Source organism: Ammospiza caudacuta, chromosome 4, assembly GCF_027887145.1.
Source record: "Ammospiza caudacuta isolate bAmmCau1 chromosome 4, bAmmCau1.pri, whole genome shotgun sequence".
Taxonomy (NCBI): Eukaryota; Metazoa; Chordata; class Aves; order Passeriformes; family Passerellidae; genus Ammospiza; species Ammospiza caudacuta.
Genome location: NC_080596.1, coordinates 72,466,837 through 72,488,100, shown reverse-complemented (window position 1 = coordinate 72,488,100; position 21,264 = coordinate 72,466,837). Strand labels below are relative to the sequence as shown.

The 21,264-nt window shown below is 58.3% G+C and overlaps 1 protein-coding gene across 5 annotated transcripts in view; it reads left to right on the top strand.

Moving 5' to 3' along the window:
- DCTN1 (dynactin subunit 1) overlaps nucleotides 1-21,264 on the top strand; it is a 53,509-nt gene that overhangs the window by 31,410 nt on the left and 835 nt on the right. For 3 of the 5 annotated variants that reach the window (XM_058804006.1, XM_058804005.1, XM_058804003.1), the window contains 24 exons: nucleotides 109-297; nucleotides 1,834-2,031; nucleotides 2,692-2,896; nucleotides 3,204-3,282; nucleotides 3,785-3,944; nucleotides 4,369-4,473; nucleotides 5,165-5,356; nucleotides 6,690-6,806; nucleotides 7,497-7,649; nucleotides 8,508-8,668; nucleotides 9,522-9,690; nucleotides 9,997-10,065; nucleotides 10,469-10,531; nucleotides 11,181-11,330; nucleotides 12,050-12,211; nucleotides 14,292-14,423; nucleotides 14,537-14,665; nucleotides 15,283-15,425; nucleotides 15,712-15,878; nucleotides 16,240-16,254; nucleotides 17,371-17,504; nucleotides 18,533-18,722; nucleotides 19,581-19,657; nucleotides 19,941-20,030. In XM_058804006.1, coding sequence (XP_058659989.1) covers nucleotides 109-297; nucleotides 1,834-2,031; nucleotides 2,692-2,896; nucleotides 3,204-3,282; nucleotides 3,785-3,944; nucleotides 4,369-4,473; nucleotides 5,165-5,356; nucleotides 6,690-6,806; nucleotides 7,497-7,649; nucleotides 8,508-8,668; nucleotides 9,522-9,690; nucleotides 9,997-10,065; nucleotides 10,469-10,531; nucleotides 11,181-11,330; nucleotides 12,050-12,211; nucleotides 14,292-14,423; nucleotides 14,537-14,665; nucleotides 15,283-15,425; nucleotides 15,712-15,878; nucleotides 16,240-16,254; nucleotides 17,371-17,504; nucleotides 18,533-18,722; nucleotides 19,581-19,657; nucleotides 19,941-20,030 — 3,249 coding nt within the window. The remainder of the gene's footprint in view (nucleotides 1-108; nucleotides 298-1,833; nucleotides 2,032-2,691; nucleotides 2,897-3,203; nucleotides 3,283-3,784; nucleotides 3,945-4,368; nucleotides 4,474-5,164; nucleotides 5,357-6,689; nucleotides 6,807-7,496; nucleotides 7,650-8,507; nucleotides 8,669-9,521; nucleotides 9,691-9,996; nucleotides 10,066-10,468; nucleotides 10,532-11,180; nucleotides 11,331-12,049; nucleotides 12,212-14,291; nucleotides 14,424-14,536; nucleotides 14,666-15,282; nucleotides 15,426-15,711; nucleotides 15,879-16,239; nucleotides 16,255-17,370; nucleotides 17,505-18,532; nucleotides 18,723-19,580; nucleotides 19,658-19,940; nucleotides 20,031-21,264) is intronic. The other 2 variants (XM_058804007.1, XM_058804004.1) reach the window with 1 other exon arrangement.

The following is a 21,264-nucleotide window of genomic DNA, read 5'->3' as shown; positions in this document are numbered from 1 at the left end:
ACTGGAAACGGGAATCAGGGAGTCACCAGAGGTGTCAGGGTGGGACCTGTGGGTGCCCATCAGGGATGTCCCCCCTGACTCCCCCTCACCCGTGCCGGTGTTTTGCAGCCCACCCGGACCCCCACATCCTCGGCGTCCGGCGGCACCGCGGGGCCCTCGGGCTCGGCCTCGGCGTCCGGCGGGGAGATGAGCAGCAGCGAGCCCGGCACGCCCGCCCAGACCCCGCTGGTGGCCCCCGTCATCCCCACGCCCTCCCTCGGCTCGCCGGGGGCACCGCCGGTCCCCTCGCCCACCAAGGTGAGCCCTGCCCAGGTGAGCTCTGCCCCCAGCCCTGCCCAGGTGAGCTCTGCCCCCAGCCCTGCCCAGGTGAGCGCTGCCCCGAGCCCTGCCCAGGTGAGCTCTGCCCCCAGCCCTGCCCAGGTGAGCTCTGCCCAGGTGAGCGCTGCCCCGAGCCCTGCCCAGGTGAGCGCTGGGCTCTGCCGGTGCTCCCCAGCCGGCAGGAGAGAAAACTGCACCCAGCACTAGGAGGAAGAGGAGGAGGAGGAGCTGCCCTGAAGGGTCCTGGAGGTGGTCACTGGGCTGTGGGAGGAGCATTGGGACAGGTCCGAGCTGGCCAGGACAGAGCCAGCAAAGCTGCGAGGCCACTTCCAAAGAGAATTCCCAAATAACCCTCCCTTCATTTCCAACGAAAATTCCTTGTGCACCTCCATCCCTTCCCAAATAAATCCCTGTGGGACACGAGTGGCATCAGAGCAGTTTGGCAGGGTCCCTGTGGGACACGGGTGACATCAGAGCAGTTTGGCAGGGTTGAGGCTCTGAGGCAGAGCTTGATCCTGTTAAATCCAGAGGGTCCAGTTGGCAGCACCCACTGGTACTGGGAGAACTGGGGTGGAGAGACCAGGGATGCACTGGGGCATCCTGCCTTGGGATGGAAAGACCCCTTGGAGAGGTTCAGGATTTCACAGACTTGGGGAATTGGGGTGAAGGGACCAGCAGGGATGCACTGAGGACCCTCCAGCCTTGGGATGCAAAGCCCACCCAGAAAGATGCAATATTCCCCAAATTCAGGGATTTTTAATCATTACAGAGTTATTCCCGTTTTGATCTTTAAAATACTTTTTCATCACTTCCATCCTGCTTTGATTAATGAGTTAATTAGAGCTTGGGAGAGATTTGGGGCACGAGGCCAGGGAGGGAATGGCAGGAGAGGACAAGGCTCTGGGATTGTGTGTGGAAGGGAGAGCTGGGGAAGGCGCCCCAGGGTGGGGACAGGGGATGTCCCCACCTGTGTCCCCATGCCCAGAGCTCTCTGGTTTCTGTAGCTGGGTGCAGAAGTGGCTTTTTTGGGGACATCAGAATGTCCAAGCTGGGAAAGCAGCAGAGGTGGAATCCATGGGAGGTTCTGGATTTTTCCAAGACCTGTTCCTTGATGTCACCCAGCTTTGGGATTTGAAGCTTTGGCCCCTGTGGCTGCTGCCAGGGAGGGAGGTGCCATCCCTTTGTCCCTGCAGCCCTTGCTTTGGGGAATGCTGGCATCAGCCTTTCCCTGCCCTGGGAGCTGAGCTGCTGGAAAAGGAGCTGGATCAGTTTTCCCTGGGGGGAGATCACCTGGGGATGATGTGGATGCTGCAGTGGGATCAGGCAACCACAGCTTCCCTGGGCAGCCTGTGCCAGGAATTCCTTCCCAAAATCCCATCTAATCCTGCTACTCCAGGCCCTTGTCCCAAGTCCCTGGAGGTCCCAGGCCAGGTTCCCTGGGCCTCCAGAAACTTCCCCAGAGCTCTGTCCAAGGATGTCCCTGCTCCTTCCCTAATTCTTGGCTCGGTGTTGTAGGAGGAGGAGAATCTACGTGCTCAGGTCAGGGACCTTGAGGAGAAGCTGGAGACACTGAAAATCAAGAGGAATGAGGACAAGGCGAAGCTCAAGGAACTGGAGAAGTACAAGATCCAGCTGGAGCAGGTGCAGGAATGGAAGAGCAAAATGCAGGAGCAGCAGGCTGAGCTCCAGAAGCGCCTGAAGGAGGCCAAGAAGGTGAGTGAGTGTCCTGGGAATGGGGCAGTGCCTGGATAGGTGACTGCAGGAGGAATTCCAGCCCTGACAAACCTTTCTGGGAGGAAATTTTCCCAATGTCCAGCTAAAGCTCCCCTGGTGCAATTCAAAGTCTTTGCTCTGAATTGATGTCGGGTGTGTTTGGGAATCAGGCTGAGCCAAGGTGGGATTTGAATTCCTTATTCCCTCTCTTTCCAGATGTTTCCCTCTTCTCTCTGTGTGTCTCCAGGTGCTTCCTCCTTCCCTCTCTCTCTCTCTCCAGGAGTTCCAGGTGCTTCCCTTTCCCCTCAGCTGTGCCTGCAGCTCCCAGGATTCCATCCAGGCAGCCAGGGAGTGTTTCCTTCTCCCTGCCCTACTTTCCACAGTGGATTCCTGGTTTCTTTCCCCAGGGATTTATCTGTCTGCTCCAGCATTCCCTGTCTCCTTACCTTTGTCCTCACCTGCTTCTCCTGCCTGGCTCTGGGTGTGAAGCAGAGAAGAGAGGAGTGGGACACTCTGGAGCGCTGGGCCATCCCCTCCCATCCCAGATAACCTGGTGTCCATTGGATCTGGGGGAGCCTTGAGGGACAATAATTTCCTGAGAGCTGCTGTGGGGTCTCTCCAGAGTTGTGGGGTCCTCTCAGCTGCTATGCTTGCCCACAGGAAGCCAAGGATGCCCTGGAAGCCAAGGAAAGGTACATGGAGGAGATGGCAGACACGGCCGACGCCATCGAGATGGCCACGCTGGACAAGGAGATGGCCGAGGAGAGGGCAGAGTCCCTGCAGCAGGAGGTGGATTCCCTCAAGGAGAAGGTGGAATACCTCACCATGGACCTGGAGATCCTCAAGCATGAGATTGAGGAGAAAGGTGGGAAGGGAAAGGGACTTTGGGCTTGGAGAATGGGGAATGGGAGTGGGGTTAGGTGGGATGTTGGGAAGGAATTCTCTGTGAGGGTCCTGAGGCTCTGGAATGAATTATTCCATAAAAGCTCTGGCTGCTCCATCCCTGGAAGTGTCCAAAGCCAGGTTGGATGGGGCTTGGAGCACCCTGGATAGTGGGAGGTGTCCCTGCCCATGTCAGGAGGTGGGAATGGGTGGGATTTAAGATCCCTTCCCACCCAAATCAGTCTGGGATTCTGCGATTATGGGATTCTGATTCCTCCTTTCCTCAACAGGCTCTGATGGAGCAGCATCCAGCTACCAGGTGAAACAGCTGGAGGAGCAGAATGCCAGGCTCAAAGAGGCTCTTGTCAGGTGGGAGCTCACCCAAATTCCTTCCCAGGCCTCTTGTGCTCCCTCAGTCTGAGAACACCAATCCCAATCCTCCTCTGGAGCAGCCCATGTCATTCCTGCTGATGGTTTTGGGATCTTTGCCGAGCTCTTAAAGCATCCGCAGGGAAGGGAGAGTCCCTTGTCACAGGGGATTGGTGGGGATGGGGACAATGACCCACTCCAGCCTCATTCCCTATGGATGGATGTGGTGCTTGGTATCCCAGCACTGTTCTCCAGACCCTGCCCAGCCCTGGGATCTCCCTCTCCCTGGATGATCCCACCTTCCAGGGCTTGGGTGCTCATGGGCTTTTTATTTGGGACTCCACAGCCAAGAAGTTCAGGTGGGACCCATCCCTTGGTGTGAGTGAGATGGATTTCGGGAAAATTGCTCATGTCCCCACCTAGGAGGGATGAGCTCTGTTATCCTGGCTGGGGCAGACTGGGGCTCTTGGGAGGGCCCTGACAGGACCTGTGGCTGTCCCAGGATGAGGGACCTGTCGGCCTCGGAGAAGCAGGAGCATGTGAAGCTCCAGAAGCAGATGGAGAAGAAGAACACGGAGCTGGAGTCGCTGCGGCAGCAGCGGGAGAAGCTGCAGGAGGAGGTGAAGCAGGCGGAGAAAACGGTGGATGAGCTCAAGGAGCAGGTGAGGGACAGGTGGGATGGGATATTTGGGATGTTTGTGGACATTCAGGGCAGTTTGGGGACATTTGGGGACATCTGGGGCATTGAGACTCCTGGAGATCCCACTGCAGGGACCAACACTCCTGGTCCCATATTCCCTAATTCCAAACCCTGTTCCAGCAGTGGAGCTGTGCTTGGCTCTGCCTGGAGGGGGGAATGTGTGTCCTGGGGGATGGATGGATTGGGATTTGGGATTTGTGTCCTGGGGGATGGATGGACTGGGATGTGTGTCCTGATGGGATGGATTGGGATGTGTGTCCTGGCACACAGATGGATTGGGATGTGTGTCCTGGAGCAGGGATGGATTGGGATGTGTGTCCTGGCACAGGGATGGACTGGGATGTGTGTCTTGGCACACAGATGGATTGGGATGTGTGTCCTGGCAGGTGGATGCAGCGCTGGGTGCTGAGGAGATGGTGGAGACTCTGACAGAGAGAAACCTGGATCTGGAGGAGAAGGTCCGGGAGCTGCGTGAGACCGTCGGGGACCTGGTAAGGCAGAATTCCCTGGGATAACAAATGCTGAATTCCCTGGGATGACACTGCTGAATTCCCTGGGATGACACTGCTGAATTCCCTGGGATAACACTGCTGATTCCCTGGGATAACAGCTGCTGAATTCCTTGGGATAACAAATGCTGGATTCCTGGGATAGCAGCTGCTGAATTCCTGGGATAACACTGCAGAATCCCCTGGAATAAGGGCTGCTGAATTCCTTGGGATAACACTGCTGAATTCCGAGGGGTAACACTGCTGAATTCCCTGGGATAAGAGCTGCTGAATTCCTGGGATAACACTGCTGAATTCCTTGGGATAAAAAATGTTGAATTCCCTGGGATAACAACTGCTGAATTCCTGGGATAACAACTGCTGAATTCCCTGGGATAACAACTGCTGAATTCCTGGGATAACACTGCTGAATTCCCTGGGATAAGAGCTGCTGAATTTCCTGGGATAAGGGCTGCTGATTCCCTGGGATAACAACTGCTCAATTCCCTGGGATAACACTGCTGAATTCCTGGGAAGGGGCTGCTCCAGCAGCAGCTCTTACCCCAGGAATTCCCACTCCTGGTACGGGGAGCTGCAGTGATGGCACCAGCAGGATTCATGAAAGCTCTCCAGAGCACCGGGACACATCTGAGCCACGTTGTGTGACTGTCCCCCTGGTGCCACCTCCCTGCAGGAAGCCATGAACGAGATGAACGACGAGCTGCAGGAGAACGCGCGGGAGACAGAGCTGGAGCTGCGGGAGCAGCTGGACATGGCCACGGCGCGCGTGCGCCAGGCCGAGAAGCGCGTGGAGGCCGCCCAGGAGACCGTGGCTGACTACCAGCAGACCATCAAAAAGTACCGGGAGCTCACGGCTCACCTGCAGGTGGGTCCCCACCTCCAGCCCCTCCTGCAGCTCGCCTGGTGGCCAGGAGAGCCAGAGGGAGCATCCCCTGGGAGTGTCGTGGTGGCCAGGAGAACCAGAGGGAACATCCCTTGGGAGTGTCCTGGTGGGCAGGAGAGCCAGAGGGAACATCCCTTGGGAGTGTCCTGGTGGGCAGGAGAGCCAGAGGGAACATCCCTTGGGAGTGTCCTGGTGGGCAGGAGAGCCAGAGGGAACATCCCCTGGGAGTGTCCTGGTGGGCAGGAGAGCCAGAGGGAGCATCCCCTGGGAGTGTCCTGGTGGGCAGGAGAGCCAGAGGGAGCATCCCCTGGGAGTGTTGTGGTGGCCAGGAGAGCCAGAGGGAACATCCCTTGGGAGTGTCCTGGTGGGCAGGAGAGCCAGAGGGAACATCCCCTGGGAGTGTCCTGGTGGGCAGGAGAGCCAGAGGGAACATCCCCTGGCTATGGCAGGATACAGCTTGGAGCTGAGTGGGTTCCTTGTGGAGCTTCCATAGGGACCCCCCCAATGCCTTCTCCCACAGGGATAGGCTGGGAGAGCTGGGAATGTCCTTGAGGGCTTCAAAGAGACCTCAAAACCCTTTTTAGTGCCCTAAAGGGACTCCAGGAGAGCTGAAGGGGGACATGGGACAAAGGATGGAGGGACAGGACACAGGGAATGGCTTCCCACTGGGAAAGTGGAGATTTAGATGGGATCTTGGGAAGGAATTCTTCTCTGTGAGGATGATGAGGCCCTGGAAGGGATTTCCCAGAGAAACTCTGGCTACCTGGAGCTCATCTGGTGACCAGGAGAGCCAGAGGGAGCATCCCCTGGGAATGTCCTGGCTATGGCAGGATACAGCTTGGAGCTGAGTGGGTTCCTTGTGGAGCTTCCATAGGGACCCCCCCAGTGCCTTCTCCTACAGGGATAGGCTGGGAGAGCTGGGAATGTCCATGAAGGCTTCAAAGAGACCTCAGAGCCCCTTTTAGTGCCTTAAAGGGGCTCCAGGAGAGCTGGAGGGGGACTTGGGACAAGGGTTGGAGGGACAGGACGCAGGGAATGGCTTCCACTGGAAAAGTGGAGATTTAGATGGGGTATTGGGAAAAATTTCCTCCCTGTGGGGTTATCCCAGCCCTGGGCTCAGGTCTGCTGGCAGGGAAGGCAGCTGGGGAAGGAGCCTGTGGATATTCCTGGACTGGAACACTCTTGGTGCCTCTCCCTCCCCTCCACCTTCACTGGGTGCTGCACAAGGAGCCCCCCGAGGAGGAGGTGCTGGGAGGGGCTTGCTAGGGGTGTGGGGTCCCTGATCTCCATGTCCCCATGATGTCCCCATGGCCAGGATGTGAACCGGGAGCTGATGAGCCAGCAGGAAGCGTCTGCAGAGAAGCAGCAGCAGCCGCCCCCCGAGATGTTCGACTTCAAGATCAAATTTGCAGAGACAAAAGCTCATGCCAAGGTAGGGCCAGCAGGAGACCTGGGTGGGCTTATCCATGCGCTGGGACAGGCTCCAGGGTATTCCCAGAGTTGTGGCTGTCCCTGGATCCCTGGAAGTGTCCAAAGCTAAGCTGGACAGGGCTTGGAGCAACCTGGGCTAGTGGGAGGTGTCCCTGCCCATGGATGGGGCTGGAATGAGATGGGCTTTAAGGTCCTTCTAGCCCAAACCTTCAGGATTTTGGAGCCCTTCTGCTCTGGAGTGATGCTGGGAGAGCTGGGAATGTTCCCCTGGAGAAGGGAAGGCTCTAGGGAGAGCTCAGAGCTCCTTGCAGGGGCTAAAGGGGCTCCAGGAGAGCTGGAGAGGGACTGGGGACAAGGCATGGAGGGACAGGATGCAGGGAATGGCTTCTACTGGGGAAGGGGAGATTTAGATGGGATATTGGGGAAAAGTTTAGATGGTGAGGCCCTGGAAGGGATTTCCCAGAGAAACCCTGGCTACCCCACCCCTGGAAGTGCCCAAGGCCAGGCTGGAGCACCCTGAGATGGAGGAAGGTGTCCCTGCCCATGGCATGCGGTGACATTGGGTGGGCTGGGAGATCCCAGCCATGCCTTGAGGCATTCTCCAAGGAGCAGCATTCCATGATTGATCCCCCTGGGCTGGGCTGTGCCAGGGAGGCCCTGGAGCAGGCGGGTGACTCTCAGTGTCCCTCAGGCCATCGAGATGGAGCTGCGGCAGATGGAGGTGCAGCAGGCCAACCGCCACGTGTCCCTCCTGACCTCCTTCATGCCCGACAGCTTCCTGCGGCACGGCGGCGACCACGACTGCGTCCTGGTGCTCCTGCTCATCCCACGCCTCATCTGCAAGGTGGGACAGCCTGGGGACAGCCCCTGCATGGGAAACAACACCTTTGTCCCCAGGGGATTTGGGGTGTTTAGTGTTGGAGAACTTCCCAGAGTTCTGGAGTGAGTGGAGGTGCCATCCCTGCAGGGCTTCTGGTGGGATAATCGGAAAATTCCTTCTGGAAAGAGGTGTGCAGGCCTGGCTCAGGACAGTGTGGAGTCCCCATTCCTGGGGGATTTAGCAGCCCTGTGGATGTGGCACTTGGGGACAGCGTGGATTCCTCATCCCTGGAGGATTTAACAGCCCTGTGGATGTGGCACTTGGGGACAATGTGGAGTCCCCAGGACAGTGTGGAGTCCCCATCCCTGGGGGATTTAGCAGCCCTGTGGATGTGGCACTTGGGGACAATGTGGAGTCCCCAGGACAGTGTGGAGTCCCCATCCCTGGGGGATTTATCAGCTCTGTGGATGTGGCTCAGGACAGTTGAGTCCCCATCCCTGAGGGATTTATCAGCTCTGTGGATGTGGCACTTGGGGATAGTGTGGAGTCCCCAGGACCGTGTGGAGTCCCCATTCCTGGGGGGATTTAACAACCCTGTGGATGTGGCACTTGGGGACATTGTCAGTGGTGGTGCTGGGGGAACAGTTGGACTCTGAGGTCTTAAGGGACTTTTCCAACCGAAGTAATTCCATGATTCCACGCTTATAAAATGGTCTGGGAGAAGGGAAGGGGAGGAAGCAGCCAGGGGTGGTGAGAGCACTCAGGGTCACTTTGCCAGGACAGGTCACATTTTGGGGCTGCAGGGCTGTTACCCACGGCTCAGCAGGACACAGCAGGGAGGGAAGCACGGGATGCCCTGAAGGATTTCCCTGTCCCCCCCAGGCCGAGCTGATCAGCAAACAGGCGCAGGAGAGGTTCGAGCTGAGCGAGAGCTGCGCGGAGCGGGCGGGGCTGCGCGGAGCCCCCGGGGAGCAGCTCAGCTTCGCCGCCGGCCTCGTCTACTCGCTGAGCCTGCTGCAGGCCACGCTGCACAAATACGAGCAGTGAGTACCGGCCCCGCCCGTCCCGCCCTCCCGGGCGGAGTTCCGGGGATTTGGGGAGCCGGGCTGGGAAAGGTCGGTGGGGTCGCTGTTATTGCCTTGCCATGGGGTCATTGCTCTGTGTGTCCTTCCCAAGGGATGGCATGGGAAGGGATTTGGGGAGAAGAAGCAGTGGGATCCATTTCTCCATGAGCTCTCTGTGTCCCTCAAGAGATCACATGGGATCTTGGGAACTGGGCTGGAAAAAAGTTCTGAGATCCCTTTCTCTGTGACCTCTCAGTGTCCCTCTCAAAGGGTGACATGGGAAGGGATTTTGGGAGCCAGGCTAGAAAAAAGCAGGGACATCCTTTTATAACCTTATGAGAATCCCCTTCTCTGTGACCTCTCTGTGTCCTTCCCAAGAGATGACACATGAAGGAATTTTGGGATCTAAACTAGAAAAGAAGGATGGGTTCCCATTCTCCTTCTCAAGAGCGACACATGAAGGAATCTTGGGAACCAGTCTAGAAAAATCCAGCAGGATCCCCTTCTCTGTGACCTCTGTGTGTCCTTCCCAAGAGGTGACACATGGAGGAATTTTGGGATCCAGGCTAGAGAAGAAGGATGGGTTCCCATTCTCCTTCTCAAGAGGTGACACATGAAGGAATTTTGGGAGCCAGGCTACAAAGAAGCCTCAGGATCCCCTTATTCCCTTGTGGGGGTTCCCATCTCCATGACCCTCCTGGCGTCCCCCTGGGAAGGAGCTCCAGCCCCAGCCAGGTCACAGCCATGTCCCTGTCTCCAGGCCAGCCCCAGGGCTCTGATTTCCCACGCCCTGCCCGGAGGTGCCCCCAGCCCCTTGTCCCTGTCCCCTCAGGGCCCTGAACCGCTGCAGTGTGGAGGTGTACAAGAAGGTGGGGACCCTGTACCCCGAGATGAGCGTCCACGAGCGCTCCCTGGACTTCCTGATCGAGCTGCTCCACAAGGACCAGCTGGACGAGACCGTCAACGTGGAGCCGCTCACCAAGGCCATCAAGTACTACCAGGTGGGCCTGGTGGCACTGGGGGCAGGTGCCACCTCACCTGTTGGACGTGGATCAGCTCCTTTTGGCAGCCCTTTCCTTTGGGTGTTGTCACCCAGGTGACCATGGCTGTGTCCCCTGCTCTGTGTCCATCCCACATTCCTCCCTTCCACACTGCTCACCTGTGGGGTTAAGCACCACCAGCTCTTTTGGGGCACTGTTGTTACTTCCATTTTAAAAATGGCCCAAACCCTCAAAATTTGGGGTTTTTTTTGAGTGTTCCCACATTGGATTTTTTCCATGTGGATGCTGATCCTGCCATTCCCACAGCACCTGTACAGCATCCACCTGGCTGACCAGGCTGAGGACTGCACCCTGCAGCTGGCTGACCACATCAAGGTGAGTGGGGACAACCCCACCTCTGTGTCCCCAGGATCCCTGTGGGAGGGGAGGTGCCCCTGCTGCCACTCCCCAGTACAGCCACTCTCCCCCAGTGATGGTACTGGGGTCAGGGAATGGGGACATGGGGACGGGAAGAGCAGGAGTGGGAATGTGGGGACGCTCCTGTCTCAGGGTGGGGGTTGTATCCTGGATTTCCCAAGGGAAGAACCAGAGTCCTGCACCCTTGGATAAAACCAAACCAGACCAGAAATAGCCTGACTGCCTCAGCTCATGTCCCTGCTCCTGGAAATCATGGGGTGGTGGCAGGGTACATCCTGGAATTCCTGGGACTGAAACCCTGGTGTGCCCTGGGACCCCTGTCCCTGTCCCTGTGCTGAGGTCCCTGTGCCTGTGCCCACAGTTCACTCAGAGTGCCTTGGACTGCATGGGGGTGGAAGTGTGCCGGCTGCGGGCCTTCCTCCAGGTAGGATCTTCCTCCAGGTAGGATCTTCCTCCAGGTAGCACCTGCCAGGATGGCTGGGCACATGCCAGCTTCCTGCCGTCCCCGTGTCCCTCTGTCTGAGATCCCTTCTTGTCCCTCTGTCTGAGGTCCTTCCCTGTCTCTCATGTCCCTCTCAGGTCGCTCTTTGTCCGTGTGTCTGTCAGAGTTCCCCCTCCCTAAGGTCCCTCTCTGTCCCCTTATCCCTCTGAGGTCCCTCCATGTCCCTCTCTCTCCCTGTGACCTTCTGAAGTCACTCTGTCTACAGTCCCTCTGTGTCCCCATGTCCCTCTGAGGTCCCTCTCTCTAAGGTCCCTCTGTGTCCCCACGTCCCTCTGTTCCTGTGTCCTTCTAAGGTCCCTCACTCTCTCTGTGTCCCTTTGAGGTTCCTTCTCTCTGAGGTCCCTTTGTGTCCCCAAATTCCCCCATTCCTGTGTCCTTCTAAGGTCCTGCTCTCTCTCTGTGTCCCTTTAAGGTCCCTCTCTCCAAGGTCCCTCTGTGTCCCCATGTCCCATGTCCCAGTGTCTCTCTGAGAGCCATCTGAGTCCCTCTATCCCTGTGCCCCTCTGTGTCCTCATGCCCCTCTGATGTCCCCACATCCCCGTGTCCCTCTGAGGTGCCTCTGTGTCCCCAGGCCGGGCAGGAGGCAGCAGACCTGGCCATCCTGCTCAAGGACCTGGAGACGTCCTGCAGTGACATCCGCCAGTTCTGCAAGAAGATCCGGCGCCGCATGCCGGGCACGGACGCGCCGGGAATCCCGGCAGCCCTGGGCTTCGGGCCACAGGTCAGGGGACGGGGACACCCTCAGGCCACCCCTCAGGCACAAACTGGGAGCTGTGGGATGCACTGGGCCGGCAGCAAACACCCCAGGGAAGCTGGGCAGCAGCTCAGGGCAGAGGGAGGTGGTGTGAGCTGAGCTGGGATCGTGGAATCAGGGATTGGTTTAGGTTGGAAAATCCCTGGGAGATCTCTGAGTCCAACCATGCCCCAGCACTGCCAAGGCCATCCCTGGGAGATCCCTGAGTCCAGCCATGCCCCAGCACTGCCAAGGCCATCACTGACCATTGTCCCCAGGTGGATGTTAAATCCCCCCAGGGTTGGGGACAACCCTTCCCAGGAGGAATTTTCCCAATATCCAACCTGGCCCAGCCTGAGGCCGTTCCTCTCACCCTGTCCCTGTTCCCTGGGATAAGATCCCAAATCTGTCCCCCCCTGGCTGTCCCCTCCTGTCAGGGAGTTGTGCAGAGCCACAAGGTCCCCCCTAAGCCTCCTTTGCTCCAGGCTGAGCCCCTTCCCAGCTCCCTCAGCTGCTCCTGGAGCTCCTTCCCTGGGCACGATGGATTTTGTGTTCCCATCTCAGATAAAGACCTGGATTCACACCCAGACCCATCCCCTCCATCTTCCTGTTATTTCCCCCAATCCTGGTGACAATCCCAGGGCAGGTGTGGACTCCAGGAGCCCCCATGTCCGTGCCATCCCCAGTGACCCTCTGTGCCCTGGCAGGTGTCGGAGACGCTGCTGGAGTGCCGCAAGCACCTGACGTGGGTGGTGGCCGTGCTGCAGGAGGTGGCGGCGGCCGGGGCGCAGCTGATCGCGCCACTGGCCGAGAACGAGGGGCTGCCCGCGCCGCGCCTCGAGGAGCTGGCCTTCAAAGTCAGCGAGCAGGTGGGTATCCTCCAGCAGTACAGGTGGGCATCCTCCAGCAGTACAGGTGGGCATCCTCCAGCATGCCAGGTGGGACACTCTTCCCTCCATTCCCATCTGGGCATCCTCCAGCATTTCCAGGTGGGACATCCTTTCCACCAGTCGTAGGTTGAACATCCTTCACAATTCCCAGGTGGGTTATCCTTCCCACCATTCCCAAGTGGGACGTCCTTCCCACCATTCCCAAGTGGGACATCCTTCACCATTCCCAGGTAGAACATCCTTCACCATTCCCAGGTGGGACATTCTTCCCACCATTCCCAGCTGGGCATCCTCCACCATTCTGAGGTGGGGCATTCTTCACCATTCCCAGCTGGGATGCCCTTCCCACCATTCCCAGGTGGGCATCCTTCACCATTCCTGGGCAGGACATCCTTCCCACCATTCCCAGGTGGGACATTCTTCCCACCATTCCCAGCTGGGACGTCCTTCACCATTCCCAAGAAGAACATCCTTCCCACCAGTCCCAGGTGGGACATCCCTCCCACCATTCCTAGGTGAGACATCCTTCACCATTCCCAGGTGGAACGTCCTCCACCATTCCTGGTAGAACACCCTTCCCACCATTGCCAGGTGGGATGTCCTTCCCACCATTCCCAGCTAGAGCACCCTTCCCCATTCCCAGATGGGACATCTTTCACCATTTCCAGGTAGAACATCCTTCCCACTAGTCCCAGGTGGGACATCCCTCCCACCATTCCTAGGTGGGACATCCTTCACCATTCCCAGGTGGGATGTCGTTCCCACCATTCCCACGTAGAACATCCTCCACCATTCCCAGGTTAAACACCCTTCCCACCATTCCCAGCTGGGACATCCTCCACCATTGCCAGGTGGAACACCCTTCCCACCATTCCCAAGTGGGACATCCTTCATCATTCCCAGCTAGAACATCCTCCACCATTCCCAGGTGGAACACCCTTCCCACCATTCCCAAGTGGAACATCCTTGGCGCAGGGACAAGGAGTGGGTTCTGTGTAAATCATCCCCTTCTGTTTCGTGTTGCTTGGATTTTTGTGTGTGCAGCTTTTTCTGCATTTTGTTGGTTGGATTTGTTGATAGAAGTGAAGGTTTGTGTTGGATGTGGATTTTAAGGATGATTCTTAAACATCAGAGGGACATTCTTAAAAATCAGAGGAACATCTTAACCATCAGAGGAACATCTTAACCATCAGAGGGACACCTTAAACATCAGGGAGAGATCCTTAAACACCAGAGGGACATTCTGAAAAATCAGAGGAACATCCTTAACCGTCAGAGGAACATCTTAAACATCACAGGGACACCCTTAAACATCAGAGGGACACTTTTAAACATCAGGGAGACATCTTTAAACACCAGAGGGACATCCTTAAAAATCAGAGGAACATCCTTAACCATCAGAGGGACCCCCTTAAACATCAGGGAGAGATCCTTAAACAACAGAGGGACATCCTTAAAAAGCAGAGAAACATCTTAAACGTCAGTGGGACATTTTAAAAATCAGAGGAACCCCTTTAAACATCAGGGAGAGGTACTTAAACACCAGAGGGATATCCTTAAAAATTAGAGGAACATCCTTAACCATCAGAGGAGCATCTTAAACACCAGAGGGACATCCTTAAAAATCAGAGGAACATCTTTAACCATCAGAGGAACACCTTAAACATAAGAGGGACACCCTTAGACTTCAGGGAGAGATGCTTAAACACCAGAGGGATATCCTTAAACATCAGAGGAACATTTTAAACATCAGAGGGACACTTTTAAACCTCAGGGAGACATCCTTAAATATCAGACGGACATTTTAAATGCCAGGTTGACATCCTTACAAATGAGAGAAACATCCTTAACCATCAGAGGAACATCTTAAACATCAGAGGAACATCTGAAACACCAGAGGGACACCCTTAAACATCAGAGGGAGATCCTTAAATATCAGAGTGATATCTTAAACATCCGAGGGACACTTTTAACCATCAGAGGAAAACACCAGTTGTGGGATGTGGAGACTGTGAGCCCAGCCCAGGGCCAGCAGCCAGCTCCTTCCTGTCCTTCCCAGATTTATGGCTCCCAGGGCATCAATCCCTACGAGTGCCTGCGCCAGTCCTGCAGCATCCTCATGGCCACCATGAACAAGATGGCCACGGCCATGCAGGAGGGCGAGTACGACGCCGACCGCCCGCAGAACAAGGTGGGCTGGGCTCTGTTCTGGTCACCAGCAGGCTCTGGGTGGCCAGCACGGGGAGTTGGGCAGCTGGGGTGTCTGGGATTCTCCCTAAAATCCCGATTGTCCCCCTGGTCCAGCCCACACCGCCAGCGGAGCTCCGGGCGGCCGCGCTCCGGGCGGAGATCACGGATGCTGAGGGGCTGGGGCTGAAGCTGGAGGACAGGGAGACGGTCATCAAGGAGCTGAAGAAGTCCCTCAAGATCAAGGTGAGGTGTTCCTCACTGACCCCTGCCTTCCTGGCTCCTCCTCAGCGTTCCCTGCCTGTCCCTCACCCATCCCTGCTGTCCCTCACCCATCCCTGCTGTCCCTCACCCATCCCTGCCTGTCCCTCACCCATCCCTGCTTGTCCCTCACCCATCCCCACCTTCCTGGCTGCTGTGGGATTCATCTCCACACTCCTGCTGACTTCCTACCTGTGGAGATGCTGATCCCAAGCCCCATCCAGATCTCCTGGGGATGTTTTACCCATGGGCAGGGAGGTGCTGCCATCCAGATCTTGGAGTGCTCAGGGTGGAAGCTGTTCTGGGTTCCAGCCGTGGTGATTTGGGGGCTCTGGGGAGCTGTTCTGGGCTCCAGCTGTGGGTGTTAGTAATTTGAGGAGCTGTTCTGGGTTCCAGCTGTGGTGATTTGGGGCTCTCAGGAGCTGTTCTGGGTTCCAGCTGTGGGTGTTGGTGATTTGGGGGCTCTGGGGAGCTGTTCTGGGCTCCAGCTGTGGGTGCTGGTGATTTGGGGGCTCTCAGGAGCTGTTCTGGGCTCCAGCTGTGGGTGCTGGTGATTTGGGGGCTCCCCCAGCTCCCTGATTCCCTCCCTGCTGCCCCTGCAGGGCGAGGAGCTCAGCGAGGCCAACGTGCGGCTGAGCCTGCTGGAGAAGAAGCTGGACAGCGCCTCCAAGGACGCCGACGACCGCGTGGAAAAGATCCAGACCAAGCTGGACGAGACCCAGACCCTGCTCAAAAAGAAGGAGAAGTGAGTTTGGAACGGGGCCGGGGGTGTGGAGCTCATCCAGAGGAAGCCACGGAGCTGCTCCAAGAGCTGGGTTCCCTCTGCTTGGAGCCAGCTGGGAGAGCTGGGAATACTCACTTGGAGAAGAGAAGGATCCATGGAGAGCTCAGAGGCTCCTCCAGGGCCTGAAGGGGCTCCAGGAGAGCTGGAGAGGGGACAAGGGATGGAGGGGCAGGATAAAGGGTCCTGGCCAAGCAGCATCCCTGGCCTCACACATCCCTCCCTCCCTCTCTCCGTGTGCTTTCCCCAGGGAGTTCGAGGAGACCATGGACGCTCTCCAGGCTGACATCGACCAGCTGGAGTCGGAGAAGGTGGAGCTGAAGCAGCGCCTCAACAACCAGTCCAAGAGAACGATCGAGGGGCTGCGGGGAGCTCCGCCCTCGGGCGTGGCCTCCATCGTGTCCGGCATCGCCGGGGGTGAGGGACAGCAGCGGGGCCGGGGTGTCCTCCTGCCGGGCCGATGGGTGACCGGGAATGTGGGAATGGAGCTCCCACAGAGCCACAGCCTCTGCCACGCTCCCAGCGCTGCCTCCCGGCAATGTTGCTGGCACGTTCTCATTCCCAAGGGGGCAGGAGCGGCTCCGTGCTGAGCCCTGGCTCTGGGGGAGCATTGCAGGGCCCTGCTGGGGGCACTCCCAGCTGCTGGGAACGGGGTCAGCCCCAGATGTGGCCCTGGGAGCCCAGAGCTGCTCCAGGCACAGCTCCTCTCCCACCCAATCCTGGGATTTAATCCTGATTTCTCTTGTCTCTCCCGGCCCCGTCTCTCCCTGTGCTGCAGAGGAACAGCAGCGAGGTACGGACACACCTGCATGCAGCATGGGGGGATGGAACCCCAGCCCCCCAAACCCTGGGACACGGCTCCGTGGGGGGCCAGGGACGGATCCAGGTCCTGCTCGGAGCCTGCTGGGCCTGGGGGCTCCAGGGGGCTGGGAAGGGAGGGATGAGCATGGAATTGTGATGGGTGTGGAGATGGAGAGCTTGGGAAGGGGCATTGGGAGTGGTGGGACTGCTCCAGGGAGGTGCCACGTGTTGGTGACAGTGCCCTGTGCCACCGTCAGGGGTGGCAGTGCTGATGGCAGTGCTGATGGCAGTGCCCTGTGCCACCATCACAGGTGGCAGTGCTGATGGCAGGGCCCCGTGTTGGTGACAGTGCCCTGTGTTGGTGGCAGTGCTGATGACAGTGCCCTGTGTTGGTGACAATGCTGATAGCAGTGCCCTGTGCCACCGTCAGGGGTGGCAGTGCCCCTCTGCCACTGTGACATGTGGCAGTGCTGATGGCAGTGCCAATGGCATTGCCTTCTGCCACTGTCAGGGGTGGCAGCACCGATGGCAGTGCCCTGTGTTGGTGACAGGGGTGGCAGTGTTGGTGACAGTGCTGATGTCAGTGCCCTGTGTTGGTGGTGTCACTGTCACAGGTGGCAGTGCTGATGGCAGTGCTGATGGCAGTGCCCTGTATTGGTGACAGTGTCCTGTGTTGGTGGCAGTGCTGATGGCAGTGCCCTGTGCCACCATCAAGGTGGCAGTGCTGATGGCCATGTCCCTGTGTTGGCAACAGTGTCCCTGTGTTGGTGGCAGTGCTGATGGCTGTGTCCCTGTGCAGGTGGCAGTGCTGATGGCCATGTCCCTGTGTTGGTGGCCGTGTCCCTGTGTGTGGCAGTGCTGATGGCCATGTCCCTGTGTTGGTGGCAGTGCCCTGTGTGTGGCAGTGCTGATGGCTGTGTGGCCGTGTCCCTGTGCCACCATCACGGGTGACAATGCTGATGGCCGTGTCCTGTGTGTGGCAGTGCTGATGGCAGTGCCCTGTGCAGGTGGCAGTGCTGATGGCCATGTCCCTGTGTTGGTGGCAGTGCCCTGTGTGTGGCAGTGATGGCCCTGTGTGTGATGGCCGTGTGGCCGTGTCCCTGTGCAGGTGTCGGTGCCGGGCAGGTGCCTGGCGGTGGCTCTGGCCCCGTGCAGGTGAAGGACTCTCCCCTGCTGCTGCAGCAGATCGACGCCCTGCAGCTCTCCCTGAAACACCTCAAGAACGAGAACAACCTGCTCAAGGTGGGGGAACGGGGTGGGATCCTGTGGGATGGGGTCCTGAGGGATTGTGGGATGGGATAAATGTGGGATGGGGTCCATGTGGGATGGGGTCCTGTGGGATGGGATCCTGTGGGATGGGATCCTGTGGGATGGGATCCAGGTGGGATGGGATCTATATGGGATGAGATCCATGTGGGACGTGATCCATGTGGGATGGGATTCCTGTGGGATGGGATCCATGTGGGATGTGTTCTGGATGAGATGTGATCCCCGTGGGATGGGATCTGGGTGGGATGTGCCATGTGGGATGGGGTCCATGTGGGATGGGGTATGTGATGAGATCCAGGTGGGATGTGATCCTTGTGGGATGGGGTCCATGTGGGATGGGATCCTTGTGGGATGGGATCCCCATGGGACATCACCCATGTGGGATGTGTTCCCCGTGGGATGAGATCCCTGTGGGATATGGGATGAGCTGGAGAACAGGCTCTCATCAGGAGTGCTCCAGGGGAAGGGGCTGAGGGCAGGGTCAGCACTGGGAGCTGGGCGTGCTGGTGGAACTGGGGGTGCTGCTGGTGTCCCTGCCAGCCCTGTCCCCTCAGTGCAGAAGCCACTGGCACAATCTGATTGATTCATTGATTGATTGATTGATTGATTAATGAACACCCCACCCATGGGGCACAGCAGCAGACAACCCAATTAACCAACTATTCTAATGGATATTAATTGTAATGGATGGGATGGAGCAGCTCATTAAATCCATCCAGCCCCACAGCAAGGAATCCCCATGGGGCCCATCTCTGCTGTCCTTAGCAGCATTTCCCCCCCTGCTTTCCTGCTTTCCCCCTTTCCCTGGTGTTTCCCCCATTTCCCACACCACTCACTGGCATTCCATTGTGCCAGGGTGCCCAGATGAAGCTGGAGCTGGCCAGCCTGGCACCGCTGCAGGTGCCACGCGTGGCCACGGCACAGCGTTTCACCCCCGTTTCCCCCTTTCCCCGGTGTTTCCCCATTTCCTGTGTCCCTCACTGTGGTTTCTGTGGTGCCAGGGTGCCCAGATGAAGCTGGAGCTGGCCAGCCTGGCACCGCTGCAGGTGCCGCGCGTGGCCGTGGCGCGGGAGCGGCCGCCCGAGGCGCTGCCCACGCAGAGCCTGTACCGCAAGACCACGCAGCTGCTGGAGACCCTGTACCAGCTCAGCGCCAACGCCAAGGTGCTGGACATGAGGCAGAGCAAGTCCAGTAGGTCCTACAAAAACTTTCCTTGGGGTTTGGGGGGTCTGGGGCACCCCTGTGTGGTCCCTCTGCCCACAGGACTGGTGGTGATGTCTGCCTGTAGTGGGGCTCGCTGCGGGGTGGGACCTGCTCTGCTGCCAGCAGCTTTGGGGTGTTTGGCTTGAGGGACAGTCCCTGTCTTGGGGACATGGCTCAGTGTCCAGGGGATGAGCTGCTCCAGGGTGGCTCAGCCTCTCCTTGCTGGGGAGCCCCCCAAGCCCTGAAATCGCCCTGGTGCTAATCCAAGGGGGTCAAAACTCCTCCAGAACCTACCCAGTGCCAACCCAAGGAGATCCAACCCCCCAAAACCCACTGGGTGCCAGCCTGAGGAAATCAAACCTCCCTGAAATCCCCTGGTACCAGCCTGACGCAGTCAAACCCCCCCAAAACCTGCCCAGTACCAACCTGAGGGGGTCAAACCTCCCCAAAACCCACCCAGTACCAACCTGAGGAAGTGAAACCCCCCAAAACCCACCTGGTACCAACTTGAGGAGCTCAAACCCCCAAAACCCACCCAGTGCCAACCTGAGAAGGTCAAAACCCACCTGGTGCCAGCCAGAGGAGTTCAATCCCCCCAGAACCCTGGGAGTGCCAGCCTGAGGAGATCAAACCCCATGAAATCCCCTGGTACCAACCCGAGGGGGTCAAACTCCCCAAAACCCACCCGGTACCAACCTGAGGAGGTAAAAATCCCCAAAAACCTGCCCAGCACCAATCTGAGGAGTTCAATCCCCCAGAACCCTGGGGGTGCCAGCCTGAGGGGGTGACAGTGCTGAGCTGTGTCCGTGTCCCCCCGGCCCATCCCTCCCTTCCCGTTGTCCGCAGCGAGGAGCTCCTCGGCGCGGCTGCTGGAGCAGACAGCCCGGCTCTGCGCCCTCAAGAACTCCATCGATGCCCTGAAGGTGAGCAAGGGCCTTCTCCAGCATTGGGGGGACCTGGGGGCACCCCCAGCCCAGCCCTGCAGTCCCCAGGCTGGGGCTGGTGGCACCTGGTGGCAGTGAGGGGACGAGGTGCTGCCCATTCCCGTTCCCGTTCCCATTCCCGTTCCCGTTCCCATTCCCATTCTCCTCCCACAACAGTGGGGTTTGACCCCTCTGGTTCCTGCCCAGGGTGGGTTTTGGGGCTCGGGGGGTGAGTGAGGAGGGTCCCCCGGGGTGGTTTTGGGGTGACCTTGCTGTGCCCCAGGACGACACGCTGCGGGAGATGGTTCAGCAGCAGCCGGGCGCCGGCGTCTCCACCACCTTCGGCACCTTCCCATCCTCCTCCTTCCTGAAGGTGAGAGCCCAGCCTGAGGGACCCCAGTCCTGAGGGACCCCAATCCTGAGGGACCCCAATCCTGAGGGACCCCCCAGCTCTGAGGGCCCCAGCTCTGAGGCACCCCAATCCAAAAGAAGTCCCCTAATCTCGAGGGACCCCCATTCCTGAGGGAGCCCCAATTCCAAGAGATGCCAGTCACAAAAACCCCCTTTCCTGAGGGACCCCAGCTCTGAGGGGCCCCAATCCTGAGGGACCCCAGTCCCAAGGAATCGCCCCAATCCTGAGGGACCCCAATATCAAGGGATCCCCTATACCTGAGGAACCCAAATCCCAAGGAATCGCCAATCCCAAGAGACCACCAATCTCGAGGAACCCCCATTCCTGAGGGCCCCCCAATTCCAAGGGACTCCAGTCCTGAGGAAGCCCCAGTCCTGAGGGACCCCAGTCTTAAAGAATCCCCAATCCTGAGGGAACCCCAATCCCAAGAGATGCCAGTCACAAAAACCCCCGTTCCTGAGAGTCCCCCAGTTCTGAACAACCCTAGTCCTGAGGGACCCCAAATCTCAAGGGATCCCCTGTATGTGAGGGACCCCAATCCCAAGAGACCCCCAATCTCAAGAGACCCCCATTCCTGAGGGAACTCCGATTCCAAGAGATGGCAGTCACAAAATCCCCCCATTCCTGAGAGCCCCCCAATTCCAGGGGACTCCAATCCTGGAGGAACCCCCAATCCTGAGGGACCCCAATCTTAAGGGATCCCCAATTCCAAGAGACGCCAGTGACAAAAACTCCCATTCCTGAGAGTCCACCAGTTCTGAGGGACCCCAGTCCCAAGGAACCCTGAATCTCTAAGGGATCGCCAGTCCTGAGGGAACTCAATTCTAAGAGACACCAGTCACAAAAATCCCTATTCCTGAGGGACCCCAATCTCAAGGAACCCCCAGTCCTGAAGGACCCCAATCACGAGGAACACCCAATCCTGAGGGAACCCCAATTCCAAGAGATGCCAGTCACAAAAACTCTCCTTCCTGAGAGTCCCCCAGTTCTGAGTGACCCCAATCCTGAGGGACCCCAGTCCCAAGGGATCCCCTGTACCTGAGGAACCCCAATCCCAAGAAACTCCAACTCTTGAGGGGCCCCAATCCATGCCAAGGTGCCCCTGTTCCCAATCCCCAATTTTGAGGCACCCCCTGTTCTGCCAAACTCCAATCCTGAGGGATCCCCCATTCCGGGGGATGGGGTGGGTGAGGAC